At 42.9% G+C, this 16,878-nt stretch overlaps 1 protein-coding gene across 1 annotated transcript in view; it reads right to left on the bottom strand.

Annotated features, from left to right (window-relative positions):
* The window catches only part of LOC128427319 (dynein axonemal heavy chain 9-like), a 117,959-nt gene that overhangs the window by 82,327 nt on the left and 18,754 nt on the right, over window positions 1-16,878 (bottom strand). The window contains exons 17-34 of the mRNA XM_053414405.1: window positions 16,052-16,248; window positions 15,664-15,926; window positions 15,305-15,466; window positions 14,346-14,568; window positions 13,979-14,145; window positions 12,818-12,961; window positions 12,526-12,685; window positions 11,392-11,547; window positions 9,899-10,031; window positions 9,550-9,827; window positions 9,021-9,151; window positions 8,815-8,941; window positions 8,175-8,327; window positions 7,573-7,698; window positions 6,184-6,423; window positions 5,825-5,985; window positions 1,304-1,460; window positions 288-392 (exon numbers count right to left, since the gene is read on the bottom strand). Coding sequence (XP_053270380.1) covers window positions 288-392; window positions 1,304-1,460; window positions 5,825-5,985; window positions 6,184-6,423; window positions 7,573-7,698; window positions 8,175-8,327; window positions 8,815-8,941; window positions 9,021-9,151; window positions 9,550-9,827; window positions 9,899-10,031; window positions 11,392-11,547; window positions 12,526-12,685; window positions 12,818-12,961; window positions 13,979-14,145; window positions 14,346-14,568; window positions 15,305-15,466; window positions 15,664-15,926; window positions 16,052-16,248 — 3,083 coding nt within the window. The remainder of the gene's footprint in view (window positions 1-287; window positions 393-1,303; window positions 1,461-5,824; window positions 5,986-6,183; window positions 6,424-7,572; window positions 7,699-8,174; window positions 8,328-8,814; window positions 8,942-9,020; window positions 9,152-9,549; window positions 9,828-9,898; window positions 10,032-11,391; window positions 11,548-12,525; window positions 12,686-12,817; window positions 12,962-13,978; window positions 14,146-14,345; window positions 14,569-15,304; window positions 15,467-15,663; window positions 15,927-16,051; window positions 16,249-16,878) is intronic.

Genomic DNA, 16,878 nt, shown 5'->3' with positions numbered 1-16,878 from the left:
CCAGCAACCTTCTTGTTGGAGAACCACCACTCTAACCACTAGGCCACACTGCCACAGTCTTATAGCTGAAGCAATTTACGCATCCGATTGGTGATGAAGAGGCTATTTACTTCCTCAACTCTGTTTTCAAAGGCTTATTTTCACAACAACTTGATATGGATGGACCACCCCCTCAAATAAAATGAAAAGTTTTAAGAAACATTTAAGCTCCATACGCCGAGGGTGCAAACACACAATGATTTCTCTGAAAGGGATTCGGGAGGCAGGAGAACTGGACTTGTTCTTACCTGTACGGCCACCACGGACAGCACCTCCACGGAGATCCTGTTAAACTCGTCAAAGCAGCCCCACGCCCCCGTCTGAGCCAGGCCTTTGTAGATGCTCCCACAGGACTGGTGGACACAGAAAGACAAAGACATTCAGATTGACACAGTGGAAGTCGGTCTGTTAGGCTCGCTGATGGGAGACCTGGTCCGACCGCGCGATAAGGCATGTGGCAAAGCAGACAGAGACGTATCACCAATTAGTCAGAAGATATATGGGAGAAACATTCTTTGCAGTAACACAGCAGCCTGAGAGTAGGCGAATAATAACAGGAGGATACAAAACAGGGCCCTGATGGCAAAACGGGAAAGGCCAAATAGTCTACCACCCACAATTTAGCTTTCTTCTCTACTTGAGAGCAGGTGAACAGCCCTTAGGAGAGCAGCTGGACCAGGATGAAGCCGGCAGCTGACTTTTCTCTCCAATTACAGGGCCAAGGAAACCTTCTCTGACGCAAACCGGAGCTGACTGGAGGATTGATCCAACTCGTATGTGTGCGTGTGCATAACACAGTATGAGTAACACTGCGAGGCTCTGAAGCCTGTGTTCCTCCTGGAGTATATTAGCACTTCTCTCTGACACCTTGCTGCAGTGGGTATACCCTGGGGTGCTGTACACCTCTATATCGTAATGATGCCCCCGTCTGGGGGAAGCAGGAGCAAGCTGCATCACAAGATTATGTTTATGTCTCCCATGACCGCTTTATATGCAGAAAGTGTGAGAGTTAGAGTGTACAAGTGTGCATAATAACACAAGGTGGAGGCTGGATACGGAGAGGGCATTACAGGAGAAATAACAATCAGAGTTTAACTGATCAGCTCTTCTCAAACGGTAGATGAAAAGGAGGAAGATGAAAAGAGGAGGACGTGAAGGTGGGTTGACAACATTAATGACAAATGCAAACCATATCGCTGACAAAGGCAGAGATGAAAAGAAACATGCTGTGAGTGCACTCATGTGAGTGTTTGCAGCAGCTCACCTTGTAGTCCATCTGCTCAGAGCAGTTGAATACGTAGACCATGATGCCCAGAGCTCGGCCCAGATCTTTGGTCGTCTCGGTCTTGCCTGTGCCAGCGGGACCTGCTGGAGCGCCACTCATGGTCAAGTGCAGGGACTGGGTCAGGGTGATGTAGCATCTAAACACACACACAAACACACACACACATGCCTGTTGATATGACAGCTAGTAAAGAGGAGGCCTTTGACTGATTCAGCTGGCTGTTCTTTCATTTATAGACATCAGGACGAGGATGCTTCACTCCACTCACTCGCTGGGGTTTTTGACAACAAAGGGACATTTATAGTTGTGTCATCTTCTGGGTATGTATTTGCATTGCTTCCTTTTTATCTCTCTTTTTACTATAACCAGTATTATTTGTGTTCTTCCTTCTGAGTTTCCCCCGTTCATTTTGTTGTTGTGCAGAAATTTTGCATTGAATAGAGCTCTATAAATAAAGATACCAGCTTTTATTTATAGAGAACTTATTGTACCTTATTATTATAAAAAATAAAAATGAAAAGATTGTGATTGCAGTTCTTGGCACTGTCCCTTTGAATTTTGTTCAGTCTATAATGGACCAACTGAGTAATTAAATACTTTTCTAGTTAATCTCAGAGATTAACAAGCTGTTTCGTATAGTTTATTGAATTATTTGCACAAGAAGAAAAATGTAAAATTGACAATTTATAGATTGAGGGGGATTTCTGTGCAGCCTCTCCTCTGGTTGCTTGGCAACCTCACTGTGTCAGCAAGACTTCAGCTAATTACTTTGTGCGTAAAACTTTAACCACAATTTCTGAATCTTGCAGATTAATCTTTGAACTGTTGCATTGAGAGCAGCTTCCCTTCTTTCAGTCTTCAAGTGTTACATACAGGTGTGAGAATTACATTGGTCTTGTGTTATTTTGGAGATAAAGTGAAAAACTGTATAATGGCGGGTCAAACTTCTGAAATATATTATCAAGACAGAGAAGGGAAACGTGTGCGTGGGCGTGGTCTCTCCTCCTGGCACCTGCCGTGAGATCCGCACCTATAATTCTATTTTTTCTTGTGCCTCAGGATCGCCACCGGAGCCAAACCCCCCTGCCCTCCCTCCAGCTCACAGACTCTCACCCTCAGCCAGGGATCAGCCTGTCATCTGCTTGCCACAGTTTAAGATTAAAGACTCTTTTCATTCACAACCAGTTCCTCTCTGTGTCTGCTTCCGGGTCAAGTTACAAACAAAAACCTCACAAATTTACCATTTACAATTTTCCGGATTTCTTGTCGCTGCATTACAAGAAGTGCACACGGTGACAATGAGTTGACAGAGTCTTCTAACGAGCCCTAACAATGTCTTGGTGTTGGCTCAGCCGTCATCATACATAACCTCATTATATGATAATAGAATTTGCTCCTGTGCTTTGATTATCACGCAGGCTGATTAGTGACGCCAGTGATTGCTTCTCCCGCAGAACCTGTCAGCGCTAACAAACAGGGTGCCCGTCTAGCATCAATAAAAGAGGAGCAGCACCATGGACGTGAACTGATGGAGACAATCAGGACTTTATTGATCAGGGCAATAAACACTATGGTTTGCCTTGAATATCAATACAGCAACGATTTTAATGAGCTGCTGGTTAATAGAAGATGTATGGAAGGGGGAAATATTGGAAAGCATAAGGGGAGAGAGAGGCTTCAGAGAAGACAAATGATGCCATCTGTGTACGGTGTATCATTCGGTTACCAGTGCCAACAGGCTTTATGGCCATCCCTTGAAATATGGCCAAAATCTCACTATCATTTTTTGAGGAGGCTGGATGAGGATGTTTCTGTACAGAATAACTAAAGCCAGGAGACAAGAGAGTGAAACTAAACTGGGTGGCCGTGACAAGGTGACTCGTCCTATTACGGGGTTTTTAAAAAGAGCAGCTATATATCAGTCTGTTGGTCTTACTCCTTCCATTCTTCAGTCCCTCTGTGTGTGTGTGTGTGTGTGTGTGTGTGTGTGTGTGTGTGTGTGTGTGTGTGTGTGTGTGGGTAAAACAATTCTGCCATTTTGCATAATGGTGCAGCTTTGGAGTTCCTGCAGTAAGTATTGAGCGAATGCTAACATTGTGCTGATAACATTCCTGCTGTTATAGATTAGCACCAGTGATTCCTTTAGCCTAATTATACTGCTGCAGAAGGTGAACATGCCACACTAGGTATAGCCAGTTTGTAGTTAACAAGCACACACAGGCCTGTGTTCCTTAACAGTGTACTTAGCTTTGGATCAGCTTAACACCACCAGTGTCAGTGCTGTCATTTACATCCTTTTAAATTACATTTATTATTCAAACTGGCACTGGTTCCCAGTGTTTAAGAATACATTTTCAAAATATGACTAGTACCTATGCTGCCAAATATATATTATTTTGTATATTTCTATATATGATCAACTCCTGATATTCTTATCCAGATCTGCTTACTTTGTCAGGCTTCAAAACACAACATGGAGAAGAAACAGAATCAATAAGAATATCCAGTGTGATTGTCCTGTCCAGCTAACGTTAGCGCGTCTGCTCAGTCAGAGCAATCAACTAAGGGAATAGTTTACCATTTGTTAATTAATGATTTAATTATTCCACTTTAGCAATGTGATTTAGTTTGTGTGTATCTGTTGATTTATAAATTATCTGAGCATTGCATTGTATTCTTTTATATCTATTTCTTTCAGGTTGCCTTATAAAACTAGCTAAAATGTCAGTCTGTTAATTAGTGAGCAGCCTCCCCATCAAAGAAACAAACAATCACTTCATCATAGTGACATCTTAATGTTTATCAGAAACACGTTTCTTGCCATAATTCAACAATCATAGCTCAGCAACAGAAGGGGACAGTGACCATATTTTACAATAGTTCTGCTACTGTCTTCTTGAGATAGTAGTAATAGGATATTATATGGTTCTGGATGTAAAATGTGATGTGAATGTTTGGCAGAGGCATTAAACCCGTCTTTTGTAACCCTGACCCTATTAAATCCTTCAGGATGCACTCAGACATCCACACTGTCAAGCAACCTGAAACAAGGTTTTCATTTTCAGATACTGTGATGTCAGGTTTTCACTTGACAGCACCAAGATGAATTCTTCTGTTGCCGACTCCATTGCAAAGAAAGCCGTGTAACAATATTGTGGAGCAAACATGTTTTTATCTGTTTTCTCAAGTCATGGATTAAAGGATTTGACACCCAGCTCCCTTGGTCCGTGGTCCATTGTTGAAATGAAAGCCAGTGGCAAACTATGTGAGTCTTAGCGGGTCCCAGTGAGGGCATCCACCATATGGTGGAGTCTCGCTACATGTACGCTGATCCAGCCATCAAAGCCTATTGTTTGTGCTTTGTTCAAGCTTCAAAGGGAATACTGGTCAACCTGGAAAACCGCACAGTCAAACGCAGCAGTTTGCCAAAGGGCTCTGGGAGGCAGGTATTCATCTCTGTGTAGTTCAAACTTTATCAGGAATACTGCAGAAACACATGCATGTGCATAAACAACCTGTTGGAGCAGAGCCCAAACGGAGCTGTTCTAAAAGGCTTTGCATGTGGTGGGTGTAAGTAACGATTCAAATCAAGAGTTCCATCTTCTGCTCAGTTCCTAACAACACAAATAGACTGTTGTTATGTACTTAGAGTGGATTTTGAATTACCTCCATGCAAATTGGCAGTTTTGATTGTCCCACAAAGGATTATAAATCAACTACTCTTGCTAAGCACTTGTTTCGTTTAACCTTTTTGAGGGAATTAGTTGGCTGACTTTGGCCGGCAGACTGTTTACTGACTGTTTTCCAGTAACAGCCTGGTGAATGTTGCTACAAACAGTGCAGGTCTTTTAAGCTTGGGATTGGGACTGTAGTGAGATTGATTCTTGTAGTTTAAAGTGAAGAGCAAATTCATTGTAGGTGTAAACCTACCTGGCAATAAATACTTTCTGATTCTGATTCTGATTCTGAATGGAAGATGATCTCCTTTTTTCCTCTATTATGCATTTTGAAAACACAAAAATATTAATTAATTGATATTAATCTGCTCTAATCAAAGTTTCAAACATTAACATGTCACTTTGATTTATTGATTAGCCTAACCAACGGTTACTTCAAGGACCCCAAGCACTAGTTTAAAACTAGCACATCTATGATATTTGTTTTTTCGCACGTTGTGGGAGCCAGTCCCGGATGCTATTATTTTATTAACCTTAGCTAAGAAGGTTGTGTTATCACCCCTGCCCTTGTTCTGTTTATATGTTTGTCAGCAGGATGATGCTGATGGGCTACACTTGGTGGGCCAAAAAACCACCCATTAAATTTGGATGTGGATCTGGACAAAGGTGCAGATCCACAATCATATTGAAATGTTTTTTTCTTATCAATGGAAACTGCTTGATGTAGCAACAGTAAGCTATGGGTCACTTGAAATAGCTTCAGGCAATCATGTTGTGTCGCCCTTCAGTCTTAACAAAGGCCCAAAGAAGGAAACCAACATACCTGTCTGTCAGAGGAGTGATGACTAGTCGTGGCGTGTTGCCCAGGTATTCATACGAGTAGGTAAATGTGGCATCACAGATGTTGGCAAAACAATGCCCCTCCTTCTCGCCCCAACAGTGTCTCAGCTGGGAGAGCCACACAAACGCCTGAGAATTGTCCACCTTAAAGAAAAATAAAACTAATTTGAACCAAAGATTGATAAAATACCAAACATAACCAGGGCTTTTCCGCCTTCTAATCATGGTGGTGAGACAAGTTGCTTGAATAACCTGACAGCATTACACACTGGTTTTATCCTTTCAAAAAATGAGAGTTTGTATACGGTATGTTCCTAACCAGATTTATGGCATCCTGCTCACCTTCTGTACGATCAGCTTGTCCACCACGTCTCGGGCGTGGACGTCAATAGTGCAGATGGTCATCACCTTCTGCCGATCGCCTGGCGTGAGCTGGCCAACCAGCATGGAGATAAGGGTGTTGAGCTGGGTCACCTGTTTCTTGAAGTACTCCTTCATGGCGTTTTCATAACCCTCCTCCAGTCGGATGAAAGCCACGCCGACGTCAGACGTCCACCAGATCTGAGAGCAAGTCAAGGCCACCTGAATCCGAGGCAAAGAAAGGTCAAAATAGAAGTGATGGAATTAATGTAGATTTATGGCTGTGTTCAGGAATCTAAATGTGAAACAAATGTAGGAACTGAGACAACAAAGCATATGGTCTCACAATATGCCCTTGTGTTTCATACATAAAACTGGCAACCCCTCGCCTTTAGAGCACAGAGTTTTCTCTGTATGTGGGAGAATTTGGACCGAGATGCAAAGTTAGTTCTTGACAACCAGGGCTGCTTTTGCTGATCAGTGTGAAAAGTCAACTTAAGTGAAGATGAGGCGGGCTGGGCACGTTTTAAGAGGTCTGCTCATCAATCTGTCGAGGGTGTAATTGCGACTAAAGACCAGTTTCTATTCTCAGCCCTTCTTTGATTTTCTTAGTAAAATCGTGCCAACAGTGTCCAGCTGTCATCATCCACATGAGAGAAGATAAAAGGGTTGACATGGACATTTATGCCACCTTATTTCATCACCATGCCCTCGCAACAACAAGCTTCATGAAGAGGTTTATACTTCTTTGCCCTGAGTTTTGCCCCTCAGGATACAGGCTGCCCTATCCTTCCAATATTAGATTTGCTTTTTTTACTCAGCCAGAGAGGAGGAGAATCTACAGATTTAACGAAGAGCTGGAAAATGTACTGCTTCCTTGCACGCAGCTCACCAGGTCAGTTAGTGACTGACAGGTTCACGAGCGAATCATTTCATTTCCAATTTAAGTGATTGGTCTATTTATTACAGTCCTGCGAGGGCCACAGACATCGTCTTTTCCAAACAACTTTATTTCTTGATGGTAATCGGGACATGAAGAGTTTTTCTATAAATTCAGAGACAACTTAGCAATTCTACCATGTATTTTGCCATTCAGAGCATCAATTACTTACTTTTCCAAATTATAAGTATTTGGAAGTAGAGAAAACATTCCCAATAGTATAGCACACCCATATTTGTAGTTACACTATTCAGAATACTCAACTCTGTGAATAAAGCGTTACTGAGTGTATGGACTGGGTTGAGATGTCAATGGGAGACATAGTAGGGACTTAGGAACTGATCCATCAGATGTTGGAGAAGGTGACCAAATATAAAATCCCCAAAGTGAGTGTCGTCAGTTAAATTGATGCGTACTGAGCCTGTTTTTACCTGAGCTGGATAATCAAACAGCCACTGCTCTCTGGGTTTCTCCTCGTAGGCGATCACTGCCTCAGTCATCTCATGGCGAACTGTGTTGCGCATGGAGTCCATCACCCGGTTCAACCACACCTCCACCTTATACAAGGCACACACACACACACACACACATACACACACACACACACACAAGCACACACACACAGACACACAGAGGCCCATGAATACAAATGTAGAAACATATTGCATTGTCTGTAACGTAGGAACCAATGGGCTCTCTTATCATTGGACCGTAATGAGGTCATTAATAAGCATTAGAGTGAATGTGGAGTCAGGCAAATACTATGGGATGTAATGGAAAATTAATGGATTTATGGGCTTTGATATGCCAAACCCCTGAGGGGCAATGACAGACCAAATTTCATTCGTCTCCCTTATTGTGGGATATGATATCTGTATTTGCTACATATTTTCCTCAATGTCTTTCCATTACAGAAAATGGCAGGTAAGTGAATGTTCTAATCTATCGCCTAATAGAGACAAAGATAATGAGTCATTGGAAGTTGCGGCACCAACATTTTAAAGATGGAACAAAGTTTCCGGGTCTCTTTTACCTGTCCAGTGCAGTCACAGGGCTGATTAAAGGGGACGTACTCTTCCTCTTTGCTGGACATGCCCAGTCCAATCTTAGTGGGCTTCCCTTCTCCATCCTCTTCAAATCGCATCTTAGCCATGTTGTCGAACAGCTTAGACAGATGCCTTTGGACCTGAGCAAACACACAGACACATTAAGCTCGGGCTCGATTTACACTGAGCTCACGGCCTGACTGGTATTTTCTTTGCCGCTGCACAAATAAATAACATTTCATTAGTTTTTCGGAGTTGTTAATAGAAGGGCAGGACCTGTGCTCTGCTGCATGCCTGCTAACTTCCTCTTAAAGAGATTTAGTGGCAAGTTGTGCTTTACAGTGATTTATTCCTACGAGCAGGAAATGCATAAGACGGTGTCCTGATGATGGAGGTTGATGTGGGCTGCTGGACTATGAGCAGCATTGCCCCTGTGTGGGCACTGTGGGAACTACACAAGTCAACAGCATTCAGCAGAAGAGCCAAATGGTGCAGTGGAACATGGTTTTAAAAAGCTGTTAAAAAGTAACTTGTAGAAAGTGCGGCATACAGTTTTCCTGACTATGTGAACACACTGAAGCAAAACATTTTCTTGTGACCCCCTCAGGCAAATATAAGTGAAATCACCTGGTGTGGGTTGGTCCCATTAGACAGGATGTCCAGCAGATCAGCTGACGAGACAAAGTAGAATCTCGGGAAGGCAAGACGCTTGGTGTCCAGGTATTCTGCCAGAGCTTTTTCACAGAGAGTTAGTCTGTAGAGAAATATACAGTCAGCGTATTTGTGAGACTGCCCCTGATAACAGACGAAGAAGAAACAGAAAGACTTCTTACATGTTCTGCATGTCCTCAAGCGTAGCAAACAGCCCGGGTTTATTGGTGGCCTCCACCACATTGGGAGTTTGATGCAATGCGACTGCCAGCTCTTTGAAACTGGTGTCAATTCCCTCAAAGCGCATGGAGTCCTGCAGAGGATTTCACAAGGGAACACGGTCAGGGGATTAGGTTCCCACAAGAGAGACGAGAGAATCACAGGTTTCATAGCAAACATCTGGGTTAAGCACAGCCCGAACATCAGGGGAGCAATTTAAGTAGTTGTGTAATCTCAGCTCTTAAAACTGGGAGTATGGGCTAATTAATGCATTCCTAATTAACAGCTACAACAGCCATGCTATCTGGGTTCATATGGCAACACAAGGGTGTAGCCCTGCATGAATTGGAGCTTGTCACTGATGTTTACCTGAAATATAGAGCTGTAAGTAATTGCCTGTGTGTGTGTAAGTGTGTGTGTGTGTGTGTGTGTGTGTGTGTGTGTGTGTGTGTATATGTATCTAATCAGTTTGTGGTGGGGTTTGTCTGTAACCTCAGGCAGCTGTTTGCGTATGTCCTCAGAGCCAATGAAGATGCTCTCTAGATGGGTCCACGTCCGCTGCACCTCGAACCAGATGGAGATGACCGAGTCGGCGATAGACAGTTTGGTCTGCCACGACGACACCTCCTCCAGGAAGTGCCCAATGTACTTGGACGTCATGAGGTTCTGCAGCTGGACCTGGTTGTCCTCCAGCGTCTCAATGAGCTCCTCGTCCGTGCGCAGCAGAGGCACCTGGGTGCGTTGGTGGGGCTCGTACTGGAACTGCATACCTGCGTGGGATCGATAAACTCAGTGGACTGGAAAAACTTTCAGATTTTAACAAAGTGTCCCCTTCCCATACCTTTCCATGTGGTGTTGAGCTCTGCAAGGACTTTCTCCATCCCCATCTCTTTAACAGCCTTATCCACGATTCCTCTCACATCCTCTTCAAAGCAGTGCAGGTTGAGCAACAGCAGGTCGGCCAGAGTGGTATCCTGCTCACAGAAAATGACATCAGTACTTGGGCTGCATTATGGGCTGCAATACATAACCGGATAAGATAAGTAACATATGACAGGTGAGCACAGGCTGTGATTGCTGGTTTCAGTTTAATAAGGGACAAGCACGCATAACTGACGATCATCATCAAATCCAACTTCTCTCACCTACGTCAAAAAACGAGAAAGAACTACATTGCAGCAGAAACTGTGAGGTCTGACTGCGTGGATGGTAAAGAAGTTATGGACCATAGCAGGAGCTGCCAGTAGCGCCAGTGTTACAGGACCAATCTCAACATTTTGCAAAACCTAAGGAGGACGCCACGCCAGAGTTATGGTTAAAGCTAAATTTTTGTATCAGCACAAAACCATAATTAAATAACTATGAGAGTGTGGAGGTGTGGCCAGATAGATCAAAACATGAGAAGATCTGGACGAGCCAGGTAGGGTGGGCTGTCAGACCCAGAAACGTCTCCCTGACTACCTGAGTGAAATAACTAACCAGAAACAGGACTTACTCAAAAGAAACAAACAAAGAGAAACAATATAATATTTGCCAGGATGATGGAGGCTGTTTATCTATTATATTACTATGAAAGAGTTGTTGGTACATTCAGAAACTGTGGACGGACATATTAGAATAGCCCCATGTTAAATATTCACAGGCTGCAAGTATTGCTCGTAAAAAGGCAATACAAAGTTTATCTGATTAATAAGTGGCATAGGTTAGAGCTCTGCACTGTAGCTGCTTGAGCTAACGTTAGCATAAGAGAGCCTTTAATATCTCATTTCACAGAAACGTTCATCCATCTATCATCTGTCCCGCTTTTCCTTTTGATAGTCATTTCAGAGATATGAAATGTACATGCTTTTTGATTGTTGAGATAAAAAAGTAATCATCATTCAGCCCTGAGAAGTGCTGTGTAAAGCAGAGGAGAAGCCTGTCGTAAAGACCTTTTCAAAAACCTTGAAAAATATGGCTGCTCTTCACTTTCAAACCAAGTCCAGCAATGTTATAAATCCTTGCAACCAGTGGATAAATGGTTGGATAAATGGCGAGTGTCTAACGATTAAAAAGTTATTTTAGGATTTGTGGGTCCAACCCTTATAACGGAGTTTGGTGGTAAAGGCTTAAAAGTGAAGCAGGTCCAACTGTCCCCTGTTACTTTCCTTTCCGATAGTTGGTCAGAGCTAATTTTATAATGTATATTGGCCCACTATTAACACCTTAGTTTATTTCAAATGTCAAAAGATTGTGCACTAATAATTCAACAATAAACACATTCACCCAACACAAAGAACAGAATTACAACAACAGAGTGCTCGTCTTGCGTATCTTTAAGAATAGATTGCGAACCTCATCCATGGTGAAGCGGACTCCAGTGGCGGCCATCAGCTGATCCCAGTGGTGGGCTCGTATGGCTGGGTTCTGGAGCTCCCCCACAGCCCGGAGGGAGACAAGGAGGTTTTTCACCCTGCTGTCGAGACCCCCGAAGGCGTCCCACGCTCTAGCCTACAGTGGGCAGAGGGCAGGAATGACTTCAAGGGTTTTTGAAAGCCTTTTGCTCGGAGCCACAATTTCAGATTTAATTAGAGATAAACAAACTAAGTTGACATTTATTCAGTTACACATAGAGGCCTCTCTCAAGGGTTAGCACATACAGCTGCAGCGAGAACATACCTCTGTCAAGGTGCAACAGCCTTAATTTCATTCAAGCTGCACCAAATGTCACACACTTATAAATATCAGTTCCCTAAATGTGCTGCATCTTCCAAGAATATTTCGCAATGAGTCTGTTAAAGAGGCAAGTCTCCATCTGACTGACAGTATAACCTCCACGGAGGAGGTTAGGGTTGCATCCCTCTCTGTTCGGTCACTTTCTCTTACGTCTCAAAAAGATTTTTTGATTCCCAAGGAAATAATTCATGGGTGTTTATGGAAAAAATCTGGGATGTTTAGGGCCCTGATATTGATAATACAATTTGAAACAGATCCCGAACAAAATCCAGATCAGAGATGTGTTTTCAGGGGAGATTTTTTCAGCAGCTGTACGGTAACGAACAGGCTACAAACCTGTAACTATCACCAATGTTCAGATGAGATAATTTGAATAAGTAGGGAATTGGTGTTGAATCGAAGGGAATTTGGGGCGTTGGCAGAGGTATGAGCTCTTTACAAATACTTTGAACAAAATGTGTTTAGAATTTAAATCCTATTTTGGTTGACGTCTGGGGTTACAAGAGTGCAAACTTCCCCCAAATTAAATAAAGAGTAAGACGGAGAGGCAGCTTAAACTCTGACAGCATCTAGGATGATGGAAGAATAACTGTTCAGAGAGGGGTTCACTGAATGGTCAATTGCAGTTGCAATAAAATTATTCATCTAAGATTTTCTAGATTATTTGTCCTCTTCTTCTCAGCCTAGCACACTTTTCAACCTCTATACTACTGCATGTTATCCATCCTGGTCTTGCCCAATCTCCCCCCTCACCTCTTTATCCAGGCCCCGTGTCTCTTTAGCAAAGCGTTTGCACTCCTGCTCCATGTCCTCCACCTGGATCTCTCTCCACAGAGTTGTCGTCCACCCAGAGATGCTAAACTCCACCGTGGTGATCATGTCCCACAGCTTCTTCAGCATGCCCACCTCAAGCCTTGGGGATGAAGTGGACAAAGTGAATTCAACTGAATAACACTGACTGTGAATGTAAAATAAGATCCCCACTGCAAAGGACTCCACATTTGGCACAGGATTGGTATCTTTGCCTGCCAGCGTCGGGCTTTACCTGCATTGTCGGAGCTGTTTGAACTCTGAGACGTGGACCTCAAACAGGTTGGCAGACTTCACCAGAGACGCCATCACAGCCTCCCGCTCCTGGATCTGCTGGTCAAAGGCTTCCAACATCTCAAAGGGGCTCTCGCTGTCAAACCTGGTCAGATGCATAGAAGCACCCGTCACATTTGCACAAGCCCAGTATAAATCAAGTTGCTTATGAACGGCTGCAGTTGAGCCTGACTTGGCTGCAGCATAACCAGACCTAACTGCACACTGTGACAATTAACAATGACATTAATGGGGGAATAATCACCAGGTTATTAAGAGACCAATTACACACATAACTAATCTGACAATTATAACAAAGCATCGCTACCTATGAATTAATTATCTTTATGTGAAGATTCAATTAGCCTTGTCGGATGTGACCTCCAGCCTCAAGATAACACTTTGCTATTATCTTGTGAGAAGGCGAGGCAAGGTGACATTCTTATCTTTTCAAAGGTTCTCGCTGAACAGAGTCAGTACTGTAAATTAAGTAGCCTTCACTGACTGACTGAAGAAAGTCTGGTTCAAACAGTATCACATCTCTTCATTCACCTCCTATTGATCATTTATAAGCTGCAGAATTGCAGAATAATAAACTAGTAGCAGATGATAGGTCCCTTTTAACGATGTATTAATGCACTCACGTCAACTGTAGCATATTTTGTAATTATATTTCATATATTTATTAAAGTAGTCTGTTACTACTTCAACTTAACTGTCAGTGAAAGACCATCTTTTAATAAAAGCCAGGGTCTTGAGTGTGATGCTATCACAATATATTTTATAGACGTATTATAATGATGAAATATTTTTGAGAAACATTTCTGCAAAATGTTCACTGTTCACTTGTTTCTTTATGTTATATAATATTTACTTGTGGCAACTATATGTCTTTTTTTTTCATTATGTTGAAAAAAAAGTTTAAGTTTAAATGCAATAATGCTGATTTTTAACAGGATTTACTGGCCTGTTCAACCAAACTGAACTTTGACCCCAAATATAGCAACCTTCCAGAAACATATCCAGTGGGAAATATATATAAAAAATATATATATATACATTTTGTATCTTTGTATTCTGTTGTTATTTAATATGGTGCAAAGTGGGTTTCAGTTGTCCTCACCTGAAAGGTCCATTTTGGCGGAAGTCCTCCCTGAAGGTGTGCTGCTCCACATCAAATGAAGCAACTTTGCTACGCAGGATAGAGACCTCTATGGCCTGCAGAGGCGCCACCTTCTGTTTAGCTAACACCGCCTGCTTCCTCACATTGTTCCACTTGTCTGGCAACTCCTGCAGATGGACAGATAGATTTGATGCAGACAAAGGGAGATAAAGATGAAGAGAGAAAAACAAGGGATGCAGGAGTGACAGATGATGAATGGCCAGGAGGAAGAGGGTGGAACAGGAACAGGTAAGAGAAAATGGTTCTGTCTACGCGGAAAGAAACAGATGGTGAACGTGATCTGAAATGACTGAACACCGGCACTTACCTCTAACTGTTTGTAGACCACATCAGGCAGCTCCTGCTCATACACCTTCAGCAGAGTGATGGTTTCCTGCAGGGGCTCAAACATGGCGTCTGTGGTTTTTTGTCTTTCCTTAACAGCCAACAGGTGCCCCATGATGTCCACCAGTCCATCGTAGTCACCCTCCTTCACTTGTTGGCCCAGGCCAGCCTTGGTCACACAGATACACTGTTCCAGGTCTGACAGGCTGGGGACGAAAGACTCTGATCATTATAGAGGTTCATCAATTTTACAAGAGCTTTACTTGTCATGAGCAGCCCAACTGAAATCAGTCGTCACCCCACATGATATCATCAGGGGTCATCTCAGTACAAAAATGGAGAAGACTATTTTTGAAAGGAAATCCTGCATTAAAAATGAGAGCTTGACAAATACAGGCATTGACCATGGACATGAAGAGAAAGTTATCTTTTTGAGGTCCTGACCCTCTGCAGTTCATCGCTACAGCAATTTATGGAATGAGCGGTGACATAGACCCCATTCAGACTGAATATTAACACCTGTCCTGAGTGATCCGATTACAAGTGGTCAGTGCTAAGTACAGGTCTGAAAGAACCCGAGTGCGTCCTGAATGCGATCACTCAAACCACATTCAGAGGAGATCTAGGACCAGGTGCACTTTGGCAGGTTGCCTTTATAGACTAGTTAGGGAGATTATTCCATAGAACATATTTTCACTCGAAAATCATTACAGATCAGTTTGTGTAACAACTTGACTATATGCCCATTGGGCACATTACCGGTGAATGGAGTAAACAAGTCTGAAAAATGTAATAAAGATCAACTCGCAGTAGAAGGTTTGTGCAAAATTGCTTTGACTTGAAGTTTCCTTACATCCTTATCTGTCATAAGCTAATGGTTTCACCAAGCCAAGAAATGCTTACTTGAAGTAAAACCCCCAAGTGTCTGAAATATTGCCTCACCTGTTGGTAACATTGTCAATTAGGTGCTGTTTGAACATGAAGCTCCACTTTTTGATGATGTTGAGCAAGGCACTCTTCATGATGCGGCCATCCACCTTCATCCACCCATTGAACACATGCACTGCCTTCAGACCCTGCACCTCTTCGTAGATCTTCTCATACCTACAGGATGATGACAAACAGTTTTCATTCGGGTACATAGGGACTTAACCCTTAGGCTTATTTCACCTTATTTTCCAATCTTTTCTCCAAAATAAAATCCTATTCCAATTCTTTAAAGTTCAGATGAACATAGGAATAACCAGAAATTCAAGAGCAAGCACAAACAAGTGCTCACTCTCTGCTTCACCAATACCCACTTGTCTATTGTGTCCCTGAAGTCATCCAGTGCTGGTGGGGTCTCTGGGACTTCATCATCTTCATCAACCTCCATCTCTTCGGTGGTGAGAAAGTGTCCGTACTGGAGGAACTGACGCATTAACTTCTTCCTATCATCCTCGTACAGGAAGCTGTAGTGGTGCAGAGAGCTGCGATACTCACAGCACGTTACCATGACGCCCTGCACACGTTTCATAAGGAGTTTACGCATGTCAGCCAGGTCGGCCATGCCCTCCATGTCAGCCTGAAGAAAACAAATCACCAACCGCAGCATTTAGACAGTAGAAGGGATATGCATTTAAGATATTAAAACTTAAGGGAAATGCAGATTTTTTGTGGATATTGGAGCTGAATCACAAACAACAGTACCTGGTAGTGGGGGAAGGGAATGTGCTGGGCGAGGCGTGGCACCAGTGAGGAAATTCTGAACACATCATTGATGAGGCTCTCCACCAACTCAAAGAAACCGTCCCCAGCTCCAGACTCCAGAGAGGGAGAGAACACCATGTCAGGAACCTTCAGGCTCAGCTGGGTCTCAAAAAGAGGGGCCCCACCAGTTCGCTGGTCTGGAAACAAAGGAAAAAAGTGGAAACTGTTAAAATAAAACTAATAAACTCTTCTCAAGTAAGTAAGCATCCTGGCATCCTGCTTTGTCTCATGGTATTTCCAGTTGCACTCCCCTATTGAGTCACCTGCAAAAAGCTTCCTGATCGTAAAAGCTTTTCTGAACCCAAACAAGAAGAAGGACAGGGAGAGGAGGATAATGAAGTGGAAGCAAGTAGGAGAGGAACTGGATACTGTAACAGGCTGGCAAGGATTCACCACATCGTGAACCACGTCCCAATTCATCTAAACCCGTTGACAAAACTTGTGCCAGCAAACAGAAGTATTTCATGTCCACAGCCAATACAGGCAGACACCCAATTGACTTCAAAAGCCCTGTGGACATGTTTTTTCAGAGGCGGTCCAAATCAGCGCTGGCTGGAAGACAACTTTTTTAGTTTATGGTGTAATCAAACCAGTGAGTAGTGCTGCATGATCTGATATTACATTTATGGTTGTCGGCAGCATTTGAGGCTTTGAAATAACAATAGTAAGATCACTACAGTACTACAGATACTATGGGCTCTATTTTGTATCCAAGCACATTGCATAAGTGTATTTAAGGAATGTCCACTTTTGCTAATTTAATGGTT

Source organism: Pleuronectes platessa, chromosome 21, assembly GCF_947347685.1.
Source record: "Pleuronectes platessa chromosome 21, fPlePla1.1, whole genome shotgun sequence".
Taxonomy (NCBI): domain Eukaryota; kingdom Metazoa; phylum Chordata; class Actinopteri; order Pleuronectiformes; family Pleuronectidae; genus Pleuronectes; species Pleuronectes platessa.
The sequence above is the reverse complement of the archived record's forward strand: the minus strand, read 5'-3'. Positions and strand labels throughout refer to the sequence as shown.